The sequence below is a fragment of the Arachis ipaensis genome, chromosome B8 (genome assembly GCF_059453495.1).
Source record: "Arachis ipaensis isolate K30076 ecotype BB chromosome B8, ASM5945349v1, whole genome shotgun sequence".
In the NCBI taxonomy this organism is placed as follows: Eukaryota; Viridiplantae; Streptophyta; class Magnoliopsida; order Fabales; family Fabaceae; genus Arachis; species Arachis ipaensis.
The window spans coordinates 15,522,377-15,535,870 of NC_142443.1; the positions used below are offsets into that span (position 1 = coordinate 15,522,377).

At 36.4% G+C, this 13,494-nt stretch overlaps 1 protein-coding gene across 1 annotated transcript; it reads right to left on the reverse strand.

Annotated features, from left to right (window-relative positions):
- Positions 1-721: 721 nt before the first annotated feature.
- LOC107610555 (uncharacterized) lies at positions 722-1,183 on the reverse strand. Its single transcript, XM_016312595.1, has one exon. The coding sequence runs from the start codon at positions 1,181-1,183 to the stop codon at positions 722-724; it is 462 nt and encodes a 153-aa protein (XP_016168081.1).
- Positions 1,184-13,494: the final 12,311 nt, after the last annotated feature.

The window sequence follows — 13,494 nt, forward strand, 5'->3', positions numbered from 1 at the left end:
GGCGCTGGTCGCCAGAATTGGGCAGAGAACTGGCGTTGAACGCCAGTTTACGTCATCTATCCTTGAGCAAAGTATAGACTATTATATATTTCTGGAAAGCCCTGGATGTCTACTTTCCAACGCAATTGAAATCGCGCCATTTTGAGTTCTGTAGCTCCAGAAAATACACTTTGAGTGCATGGAGGTCAGAATCCAACAGCATCAGCAGTCCTTTTTCAGCCTGAATCAGATTTTTGCTCAGCTCCTTCAATTTCAGCCAGAAAAATACCTGAAATTACATAAAAACACACATCTCATAGTAAAGTCCAGAAATATAAATTTTTCCTAAAAACTAATGGAAATAAACTAAAAACTAACTAAAACATCCTAAAAACTATATGAAATTAACCCCAAAAAGCGTATAAAATATCCGCTCATCACATGTGAACTTGACTTGATCCTTTTTGACATCTTTAGATGAAGAGCTTCCTTTGCTTTTGCTTTTGTGTCTCAGTAGTCTTCTCATTTTTCTCGCAAAGAGCACCATTTCTTCATCTGAGAAGCTGTCATCAGATTTTTCTCCTTGGGCTGTCATTCTTGATTTAAGTGCTATACTTTTCTTTTTGTCATCTTTGTCTTGAGACATGTGAGTAGTTTCATAGGCCAGCAGCTTTCCTCTTAGCTCATCATAGGTGATTTTGATCAAATCATTCCTTTCAGAGATGGCTGTGCTTTTCACTTCTCACTTCTTAGTGAGACTTCTCAGGATCTTTCTTACTAGAGTTTCTTCAGAGTAGTTCCTTCCCATGGCGTCCAGATTGTTGATGATTATTGAGAACCTTTCGAACATTTGATCGATGCTCTCATCCTCCTTCATACTGAACATTTCATACTCCTTCATCAGCATGTCAATTCTGGTTTCCTTCACTTGCTTAGTGTCTTCATGAGTGAGTCTGAGCTTGTCCCATATTTCTTTAGCCGTTTTGCACCTTGACACTTTTCTGAACTCTTCAAAACTGATTGCGCAGTGCATCAGGTTGATTGCCTTGACATTGAGTTCAACTTTCTTCTTTTCTTCATCTGTCCATTCGCTGTCCTCCTTCGCCACAACTTCTCCATCAGCATTCTGTTTGGTGGGAACATCTGGACCGTTGAGAATGATCTTCCAGATGTTGTAGTCGATCGACTGCACGAAGATTCTCATTCTCTCTTTTCAATAAGAGTAGTTGCTACCATTGAAGTAGGGAGGTCTATTGTTAGACTGTCCTTCAGTGAGAGTGAAAGCCACGATGTTGGGATTCATGTTGTTGGCAATGGATCTTTGCTCCAAGCTGTGAAGCTTGACTCCTTGAGACCATGCTCTGGATACCAATTGATGGTTCTAGATGAACTTGAGAAGAGGGGGTTGAATCAAGTTAGCTTAAAATTTAGAGTTTCAAACTCTGTTGCAGTGGAAGCTTAAGTTGCAAGAGATTATTTGAAATTATCTCAAACGCAGAACATTAAAAGAGTAGAGAAGAAGAGAAAGGGGCCAGCATGTATCCTGGTTCAGATTCTTAGTACCATGAATCCTACGTCCAGTCTCCACCACAAACTATGGTGGAATTTTCACTATAATCCTCAGATTACATACACCAATACTATTGAATTACTCCCTAATCCAACTAGTATCTACCCAAGCTTTCTTCACCAAAGCTTAGCAACCCCAAAGTGCTAACCCAACTTGGAAGGGGAATCTACACAGATTCAATTCTCACCAAGTGCTAACCCAACTTGGCAAGGGGAACTAATCCTAGTTCACACACTCAAATTACATCAGAAATTAAAACAGTGGCTATTTTGCATCACTCTTGCCTTTTCTCTCTTGGCTTTGAACCTCACATAATTGCCTTTTCTCAAAACAGAAAATAACGCAAGACAGCCATAACACAAAAATCAGAATTAAGCTTGAGTAGAAGAAAGAGATTCCAGCTCTGTGTTAGAGATAGTGCTCTGAGTGTGTGTTCTCTCTTTCTTGCTTTCAAGTGTTGATGTGAGGCTTCCTTTATAGATTCACCTTGCTCTACCACTTTGTTCTTCCTTGCCTCTTCCAATTTCTTGTACCATCAACTTGTTGGAGCTGTCTCCTATGGCATGCAATCCTTTTTCCATCCTGCTCCACTAACGCTGCTTGTTGGAGGGTCTGATCCACCAACCTCTGTTGTCCTTGGAGTTGTTGTCTTCCTTGGCAAGCAAAGTGTTTCCATATTTGAGCCATTCCAACTGCTGTCCATAGCTCTGAGTTTTTGTTTTGCTCTTCCAAACTTTACTTGTGATCTTCTGCATTTTTTATTTGCTGATGTCCTTATGTTTTGTTGCTTTGCTAGAGCCACAGCTGTCCATGTTATGTTATTATTTTCTTTTTGTTCCAGCTGTCCTCCTTTCTCCATGATGGACAGATGCCCATTTTTCACTTTAGCAAATGCATAGCCTTCTAGTTTTTGCTGAACGGTGCTTATTAAGTACCTTGGGTTTGTGCCATTGTTCTAAAAACTGAACTGGACCGGCCGGTTCAACCGGGTTAACCGGAAACCGATTACTTAGTCGGTCCAGGTAAGCAAATAAACCGTCTGGCAAAAAACTGGTAAAAAATCGGTCAAACTGGCAGTTAACCGGTGAATCGGTAGAACCGTCCGGTTTTTTAGAGAATTTCCGGTTTGGAAATAAACTCTGTAAACGGTGTCGTTTTGTCTATAATTAAAAAAAAATGAAAGGCTAAAGTGCTGAACGGTGAACCCTAACTCTTCCCAAATCCCAACCCATCTTCTCAGTAGCAACTCAACTCTCCTCTCTGCTCTGAGAACCATAGAGCTACCACCACCAATTGAGCAGCCCACCGCCACCATATCCCGCAGCCACCGTGTTCCGCAGCCACCGCGTCCCGCAGCCACCGTGTCCTGCAGCCACCGCGTCCTGCAGCCCACCGCATCCCGCAGCCACAGCAGCGATGGGTTTGACCACCACAGCCTCCACGGTGTCGTTGTCATCGCCGAGCTCGCCTCCTCTATCGTCGTCGTTGCTCGCCGCCGGTAAGTAATACATGTATATTGAGCTCACCTCCGCTGTTATTCCTCCTCGCCGCCTTCTGATCTTCTGTTCATGATTTTCTGATTTATTTGTTTGCCGGATTCATGATTTTGATTTTTGATTTTCTGAGGTTATTTGTTCATGGTTAATCATTTATTTGTTTGCTGGACTTCATGATTTTGGTTGCTGAATTCATGATTTTCTGAGGTTATTTTGGATTCATGATTTTTAATTTTCTGAGGTTATTTATTTGTTCATGATTTTCTGAGGTTATTTTTTATTTTTGATTTTCTGAGTTAATTGGTCACTCCCCTCTGTGTAGTTTGCTGAGTTAATTCATCACTCTCCTCTGTGTCCGGTGTTCCCTTTCTCTGAATTATTTTTTATTGTGGAGTTTGATGAGTTTGCTAATTTTGTTTGCTGATTTAGTTTGCTGAGTTTTCTAATTTAGTTATGCTGTGGAGTTTGCTGATTTAGTTTGCAAATTTTGTTCATAATTTTCCTTATAATCTCCAGTGAAGATCTTTGGTTTGTTATACATATTAAATGGTTATATTTTTTTCAACTTTTTTCCCATCTAATTTTCAATGATTGTGATAAAGTCATTAATATTGTTACCTTGCCTTTTATTCAATGCAGAGGCATGTGGTGGACTTTTATGTATCTGATTTTCAATCTGGATTGAGAACTTTGGTTAAAACAGGCTATGGTGCCAGGGTGACCCCTTATGTCGATGATTCTATTGTAATTGATGTCAATCCAGCCAATAAAGACATGTCCCCTGAGTTTTTTCGATGGTTAGGGAAGAGAAAGCTTTCTAGTGACAATCGTATAATGCAGTTAAAAGAAGGGTAATGTAATTTATCTTATTGAAGAGTTGAAATTTTTTGGGTAAAATTGGTGTAAAATGAAACACTTAATCCTGGCATTTGTTCTTGAGAAAACTTTGTTTCATTCTATAAAGATATATGTCCTTGAGTGAACTATGCTTCTCGTTGAGTAATAAAACTTTGATTTTGATTTTGATTGATATGATCGTTGCATGTTGTTGTGTAAATGGAAGCAATTTGGGTCATGCCTTAGGGAAATAGTTGTTTTTTGTTATGAACTTTGTTGATTGAAGTTGGATGTGAACTTTTAATATTAAATTATGAATAATTTATGATGTAAAATTGTGAAATTTTAAATTTTATTAAGTTAGAAATTATTAAATTTATATATTCAAAATTATATACATTTTTTAATAATTTTATTTAATATTTAATTAAACCGGTTAAATTTTGGTTGAACTCCGGTCGAACCAATGAACCATTGAACCAGTGATTTCACTGATTTATTGATCGGTCCGGTTCTCGCAACCTTGGTTTGTGCATTGATTTGAAACACTCAAGGAATACTTAAGCAACATTGTTGGGCTGAGAAAAGAATAATGGGCCCATGTTATGTATCACTAGAAGTGGTTGATGCACTATAAAATTAGACATTTTGAGCCTACATCACTAACACCCACATTAAATAATATTGGACTTTTAACCCAACCAATGTTTGTCATCATTTGTTTGCCCAATCATCAAACTAAGCTCAACATATATAATTAACATAAGGTGACTATTGTCATTTAACAACTTGCTCCCGTAATGATACTAGCTTGGCTCACGATCCTTCCCTGAGCTCTCTGTTGACACCATAAGTTAGATGTTGATATACTAAATTAGTGTCACGTGTTACAAAAGAGTTAGTCTATAATGTTGATACTAAATAAAAAACCCACAGATGAGAACACTTTGTGGTGAAATAACGAATGGTGTATGACTAATTTTTACTGTCTCCATCAGACATGTCCCGAACTGTATTGAAATGATACATTTAAATTTATGTATTGTTGTCTTGTAAAATAATTAATTACTAAGTAATAAAAAATAATATTTTCTAAAATTTTGGATTTGTATTAATGGATTTTTTTAATTAAACATCATTTTATGACTAATTATTCTACAATACAATAATACACGAATTTAAATATACCATTATCATACGTTCTAGGACATCTCTAGAAGGAAAACTGAGACTAAGAGATAGAAATTGAAATAAATTTTAGTATTATGTTTGGTGTAAAATAAGAGATAAAAATTGAAATAAGAATGAAGTTCTAATTTAATTTATACAAAGAGTAAAATTAGAATCCATTAATTGAAATGGGAGTATTTCAAGTATAAAATATTATTAAAATTTTAGTTTTTATTCCTAAAAATTTCAATATCCTGTGTCCCCACTTTTTGAAGGTACTGAAATACTGAAATTTTGAAGAGAAAAATTAAAATTTTAGTACCAGTATTTAGCCAACAAACATAATATTAAATTTTAATCTTTCGGTTTCCGTCCCATACCTCAAAACAAACACTACTAGGTAGGGACAAAAACTAGTCACATATCATTCGCCTACTTCAATGTCCTCATGTATATGTGTGTGTTTTGTTGTTGTTTTTTTAAAAAAGGATCACCACCTTATACCGATCTGAATTGTTGATGTGTTATGTTGATGCATGACATTCTACATAAGTACATATTACTTGACTTATCAACAGTTTATCTGTGTTCAAACTTTAAATTAGGCCATATAAGGTCACCTGTGACTCGTTTTGATGCCTAAACTTTATAAGAATGTGTCAAATACCCAAATTATTACTTGGATAAATTGGTCTCTCTTATTTGCCTTTTTAAATTTTAAATTCTAAATATTTTTAAAAATTTGGATCCTAAAACTTATAAAAATTAGCCAATATTTATTTTTAAAATTTTTTTCTCTCTATAGTTATCAATTTATTTCTTAATCTTTGTTCAGTTACTATTTTATTAGTTAATTATTAGTTGAAAAAATTATACTATATATACAAAAAAATTATATCAATAATTAATCAATTACTATGTATAAAAATACATATTAAGTTAGAATTAATTTTTGAGTATATTAATAGGAGAGGTCTAAGAATGGCTAAATTTGACTTATTTGACTTATTCATAAACACATTACATGTGAAAACTGGAGAGTAGCATGTAGGTTGGGTTTGATCACGTTATATATTAGCAAGGTTGCGAGAACCGGACCGGTCAATAAATCGGTGAAGTTATTGGTTCAATGGTTTATTGGTTCGACCGGGGTTCAACCGGGATTTAACCGGTTTAATTAAATATTAAATAAAATTATTAAAAAATGTATATAATTTTGAATATATAAATTTAATAATTTCTAACTTAATAAAATTTAAAATTTCACAATTTTACATCATAAATTATTCATAATTTAATATTAAAAGTTCACATCCAACTTCAATCAACAAAGTTCATAACAAAAAACAACTATTTTCCTAAGGCATGACCCAAATTGCTTCCATTTACGCAACAACATGCAACGATCATATCAATCAAAATCAAAATCAAAGTTTTATTACTCAACGAGAAGCATAGTTCACTCAAGGACATATATCTTTATAGAATGAAACAAAGTTTTCTCAAGAACAAATGCCAGGATTAAGTGCTTCATTTTATACCAATTTTACCCAAAAAATTTCAACTCTTCAATAAGATAAATTACATTACCCTTCTTTTAACTGCATTATACGATTGTCACTAGAAAGCTTTCTCTTCCCTAACCATCGAAAAAACTCAGGGGACATGTCTTTATTGGCTGGATTGACATCAATTACAATAGAATCATCGACATAAGGGGTCACCCTGGCACCATAGCCTGTTTTAACCAAAGCTCTCAATCCAGATTGAAAATCAGATACATAAAAGTCCACCACATGCCTCTGCATTGAATAAAAGGCAAGGTAACAATATTAATGACTTTATCACAATCATTGAAAATTAGATGGGAAAAAAGTTGAAAAAAATATAACCATTTAATATGTATAACAAACCAAAGATCTTCACTGGAGATTATAAGAAAAATTATGAACAAAATTTGCAAACTAAATCAGCAAACTCCACAGCATAACTAAATTAGAAAACTCAGCAAACTAAATCAGCAAATAAAATTAGCAAACTCAGCAAACTCCACAATAAAAAATAATTCAGAGAAAGGGAACACCGGACACAGAGGAGAGTGATGAATTAACTCAGCAAACTACACAGAGGGGAGTGACCAATTAACTCAGAAAATCAAAAATAAAAAATAACCTCAGAAAATCATGAACAAATAAATAACCTCAGAAAATTAAAAATCATGAATCCAAAATAACCTCAGAAAATCATGAATTCAGCAACCAAAATCATGAAGTCCCGCAAACAAATAAATGATTAACCATGAACAAATAACCTCAGAAAATCAAAAATCAAAATCATGAATCCGGCAAACAAATAAATCAGAAAATCATGAACAGAAGATCAGAAGGCGGCGAGGAGGAATAACAGCGGAGGCGAGCTCAATATACATGTATTACTTACCGGCGGCGAGCAACGACGACGATAGAGGAGGCGAGCTCGGCAATGACAACAACACCGTGGAGGCTGTGGTGGTCAAACCCGTCGCTGCTGTGGCTGCGGGACGCGGTGGGCTGCAGGACGCGGTGGCTGCAGGACACGGTGGCTGCGGGACGCGGTGGCTGCGGAACACGGTGGCTGCGGGATACGGTGGCGGTGGGCTGCTCGATTGGTGGTGGTAGCTCTATGGTTCTCAGAGCAGAGAGGAGAGATGAGTTGCTACCGAGAAGATGGGTTGGGATTTGGGAAGAGTTAGGGTTCACCGTTCAGCACTTTAGCCTTTCATTTTTTTTTTAATTATAGACAAAACGACACCGTTTACAGAGTTTATTTCCAAACCGGAAATTCTCTAAAAAACCGAACAGTTCTACTGATTCACCGGTTAACCGCTGATTTGACCGATTTTTTACCGGTTTTTTGCCAGACGGTTTATTAGCTTACCCGGACCGACTAAGTAACCGGTCTCCGGTTAACCCGGTTGAACCGGCCGGTCCAGTTCGGTTTTCAGAACAATGCATATTAGGAATTGAATTACTGCAGGATAAAGTAGTAGACTTTTCACGTGAAGGAAAAAAAATAAAAAAACTGAAAACTCATCAAATGTTGGATTAATAAAAGCTCCTTAATTATTAATTTATTATCTATTATCTATTTTTTATTATATATTATTAATTTTACAATTAAAATATGTCATGTGTTATTCTTTTATTGTAATTGAAATTCAATATTTTTTTTCAAAATTAAAGCGTTCTCTCCTCTCCAAAGATTCAATTATTTAAAAAATAATAATTTTTAAAGGAAGAGATATAAAATTAATTAATAGTTATATTAATAGTTATAAAATTAACTTAAAATTATTTTTTTTAAATAATTAAACGAAAAAAATTTGAAACTAAAAAAATAAAAAATATACATATTATAATAATAATAACATATTTATATAAATTATATAGAGAGTGGAAGAATAGAGAGAAATAGAGAAGGAGAGAGAGGTAGATAATGTTGGGCCAACCGTAGGGAGCTTTCGACCACTGGGAGATTTCAGAGAGGAATCAAGCGAGAGAACATAAGATGAAATGACACCACATCAAACTCAAAACCTTAGGATGTCAAGTTAATGGGTCTCTCATCTTATAAACTCTTCACTCTTCTTTACTTTCTTTGATGTGGGACTAACTTCAACACTCCTCACACTTGCAACACTAACAATCTCCCCCTCAAGTGTGAGCCTCCATATTAAGCATCAACTCCCCTCTAGCTCCTTCACCACCACGAGTATTCGTTCATCACACCGCCGCAAAATACTGCGGGACACGCCGCCCGGACCACCTTTGTCGGGAAGACTTTCGATGCTTCACCATGAATACCTCTTAAACCACCAGACCGATTAACCATCGGCTCTGATACCAATTGATAGGAATAAAACACACAATTCCTTACTTGCAAGAATTAGAGGAGCAACAATATCCACTCACAACAAGTATTAACACCAGCACAATAATACCCAATAGCAGTGGAAAAATCACATAAACCAGAAATTAGAAACAAGCTAACACACCAAGATTTTTAACATGGAAAACCTCCTCAATGAAAGAAATAAAAATCACGAGTCACCAAGACCAGGAAATAGCTTCACTATGATGAAAAATAGGGTACAAGAGAGTCACAAATTACTGCACAAAACGTGCATACAACAAGCCAAACAACCCAAGCTTGAAAGCTTTCAAAACAAGAACAAGAAGATGAAAATACCACAAAAACAGAGCTATTGTGCGTGGCTAATATCTCCAGCTATGGACATTAAATCAAAGATCCGAACGGTGAAATCAAAGAACCTGATGTGTAGAACACACTGTCCAAATTTGAGCTCGATCCAACGGTTAACGAATCTTCAGAGACCAATTTATAGAGATAGCTTTATGTATGTGCGAAAATAACTTTTTCTCTTCTTTTCTCTCTAGTGTTTGGTGTTCTCCTTTCAAAATGACTTCTCTCAGTCAACCCTGACTCACCTCAGCCACTTCAACTATTCATGGGTTTGGATACTAGCATTTGGGCTTTTTCTCCACATAAAAAGGGAGCCCAAAACCCAACAAATCTCCCCCTCACGACTATGTGGAGGTAACTGCCAATCCGGTGATTAAGCAACAAATTTCAAACTTCTATCTTGGTAATGCCTTGGTCATCATATCAAAACCATTCTCATCAGTATGAACATTTTCAAGTTCTAACAACTCAGCATCCAAAACATCACGTATCCAATGATACCTCACATCAATATGTTTGGATCGAGAATGAAAAGTAGAGTTTTTACGAAGATGTATAGCACTTTGACTATCACAAAACAACACATACCTCTCTTGAGTAAACCCGAGTTCCTTCAAAAATTTCTTCATCCAAAGCATCTCCTTGCACGCTTCGGTAATGGCAATAAACTCGGCCTCAGTAGTAGACAAAGCAATACATTTTTGCAATCTTGATTGCCAAGACACAGCTCCACTCGCAAAGTTGATCAAGAAGCCTGAAATGGACCTTCTAGAGTCAATATCTCCTGCCATGTCTGAGTCAGTGTAACCAACTAGAATAGGCTTATCACTTCCATAACACAACTTCATGTTAGAAGTACCACGAAGATATCTCATTATCCATTTTACAGCATTCCAATGCTCTCTTCCTGGGTTTGAAATAAAATGGCTAACACAACCAACAGCATGAGCTATATCCGGTCTTGTGCACACCATAGCATACATTAAACTACCCACGGCTGATGCATATGGAACTTTTTCCATGTCTTTCTTCTCTTCATCACTTGATGGGATTTGCTTGCAACTCAATTTGAAGTGTGTAGCAAGAGGAGTACTAACGACCTTTGCTTTCTCCATTTGGAACCTGTGCAACATTGTCTCTATGTATTTCTCCTGTGACAACCAACGTTTCTTCTCCTTTCTATCACACTCGATTCTTATACCAAGAATCTCCTTTGCTGGCCCAAGGTCCTTCATTGCAAATGACATTGCAAGTTGCTTCTTCAACATATCAATCTTAGAAGCATTCTGACCAACAATAAGCATGTCATCAACATATATCAAAAGGATAATAAAATCATTACTAGCAAACTGTTTAACAAATACACAATGATCAGAAGTAGTCTTCTTGTAGTCTTGTTCTGCCATAACAGACTCGAACTTCTTGTACCATTGTCTTGGAGCTTGCTTCAAGCCATACAAGCTCTTCTTCAGTTTGCAAACATGATCCTCTTTGCCTTTTACCATGAAACCTTCAGGTTGTTCCATGTAAATTTCATCCTTAAGATCACCATGAAGGAAAGCAGTTTTCACATCCATCTGCTCTATCTCTAAATCAAGACTTGCAGCCAAACTCAAAACAGTCCTAATAGAAGATCTTCTCACAATCGGTGAAAAGATTTCATTATAGTCAATTCCCTTTTTCTTCCTGTAGCCCTTGACCACCAATCCATCCTTGTACTTTAGACACTGAGAATTTTATTCATGTTTCAACCTATAAACCCACCTGTTTTGCAAAGCTTTCTTTCCTTTTGGCAACTTCACAAGTTCAAATGTTTGATTATCATGCAAGGATTTCATTTCATCTTGCATTGCATCAAATCATTTCTTATTGTCGTCACCTTCCATAGCTTCCTCATAACATTCAGGTTCTCCCCTATCAGTCAAGGTCACATATCCATCAGTAAATGTCACATATTCATTAGATGGATACCTCGTTGAAGGTCATCGCTCTCTAGTAGACCTCCTAGGATGGAAACCTGGTGGATCTTCAGGTAGCTCAGGTTGATTATCAGCATCATCATCAACTGGAGCATCAATCGGATCTCCCATCTCCTGGTCATTAGGAATCAAAGGCTCATTTTGCTGTATATGCTCCTGATTTTGATTCTCTGTTTGTTCTGACAAAGGAGGCAGCTGAATTGGATCTACATCAATTAAGTCACTGCTCTCTTGTGATTGACTCTTCTCTACCTTATCAATGTCTTTAATTGTCTGGTCTTCAATAAACTCTACATCACGACTTCTTACAAGCTTCTTTTCAACTGGATCATAAAGCCTGTAACCAAACTCATCTTGACCATACCCAATAAAAATGCACTGCCTTGTCTTCACATCCAACTTAGACCTCTCATCCTTTGGAACATAAAACAAATGCTTTGCATCCAAAAACTCTCAAGTGACCATACGAGACATCTTTGCCTGACCAAACATGATCCGGAACATCATTGTCCAAAGCAATTGTAGGACTCAGATTAATCACATGGGCCGCTGTAAGTAGCACTTCACCCCAAAAGACTTTAGGTAGCTTAGCTTCAGTAAACTTACACCTAACTCTTTCAATCAGTGTTCTATACATCCTTTCTACCAAACCATTCAATTGATGTATTTTAGGAGGTGTCTTTTCATGCCTAATACCTTGCTGCTTGCAATACACATCAAATGGTCCACAATACTCACCACCATTATCAGTGTGAATACATTTAAACTTTTTACCTGTTTGCCTCTCAACCAAAGCTTGGAATTGTTTGAACTTTTCCAAAGCTTGGATCTTTGTTTTCAAAGCATAAGTCCAACGCTTTCTTGAATGATCGTCAATAAAAGTAATAAAGTAAATAGCTCCGCTAAAAGACCGTACCTTCAAAGGACCACAAATATCGGAATGCACCAATTCGAAGAAGTCTGATTTTCTTGAAGGTTGATGCTTCTTGAAGGATAATCTTCTTTATTTGCCAGCCATGCAATGAGAACATTTCTCCAACTTTGCATTCTTCAAACCTGAATGAGCATCCTTTCAAGCTAAATAATTAAGTCCTTTTTCACTAATATGACAAAGTCGTCTGTGCCACAAGCTACAAACTTCTTTACTTTCAATCACATTCACACTACCTTTTGCAATCATGGCATGCATCACACCACTAAGTTGCATTTAGTAAGCTTCCATTGTCCAAAGCCGAAAGTGTTTACAAAGCCTTCATTATCAAGCATTTTAACTGAAACCAAATTCAAGCGAACATCTGGAGCGTGTCTAATATCTTTGAGTAGCAGCTTCATTCCCATATTAGTCTCAAGACAAACATCTCCTACACCAATAATCTTGGCCAAGCCATCATTACCCATCTTACGCACTCCAAAATTACCTGGAGTATAAGTGAAGAACTCCTTCTTCGGTGTAACATGTATTGAGGCGCCACTATCAATTACCCAGATAAACTCATCATTAGAAATAAGATTGACCTTGTACTCATAATCAGCAATATCAATAGAAGATACACGATCATTACCACTATCATCCTTCTTTTCTTGCTTACCTTTGTTTTCCTTTTTTCAAAGATAGCAATATTTTTTAACGTGACCCATTTTGTGACAGTAGTGACACTTAACATTGTTGTATCTTTCTTTGGATTTGCTCCTACATTTACCTCTACCCTATTGAACTCTATTCTGATTTCTCCCCCTGGTTTCAGTAACTAACATTTCAGAGTGTGACAAAGAATTCTGCGTCTTCCTTCTCATCTCTTCATTTAAAATGCCACCTTTAACAAGTTGCATTCTCACTTTACCATTTGGAGCAGAATTAGTAAGAGAGATACGAAATGTCTCCCAAGAATCTGGTAGAGTATTTAGAAACCACAATCCTTGAACTTCATCTTCAAACTTGATTCCCATGCTTGACAACTGATCCAGAACTCCTTGAAATTCATTCAAGTGATATAATACTTGTGACCCCTCCTTGTATCTCAAATTCATCAACATATTCAACAAGTACAATTTATTATTGCCAGACTTGGAAGCATACAAGGATTCAATTTGATTCCACAAAGCTCTAGCATGAGTCTAATTAGCAATGTGATTGTAAATATTATCATCCACCCATTTCCTAATAAAACCACAAACTTGTTGGTGTTCAAACTCTCATTCTTTATTTGTTTTAGATTCTGGT

What these genes read in the sequence shown, in the direction of transcription:
- LOC107610555 (XM_016312595.1), bottom strand. Translation starts at nt 1,183, where the DNA reads ATGAGAATCTTCGTGCAGTCGATCGACTACAACATCTGGAAGATCATT.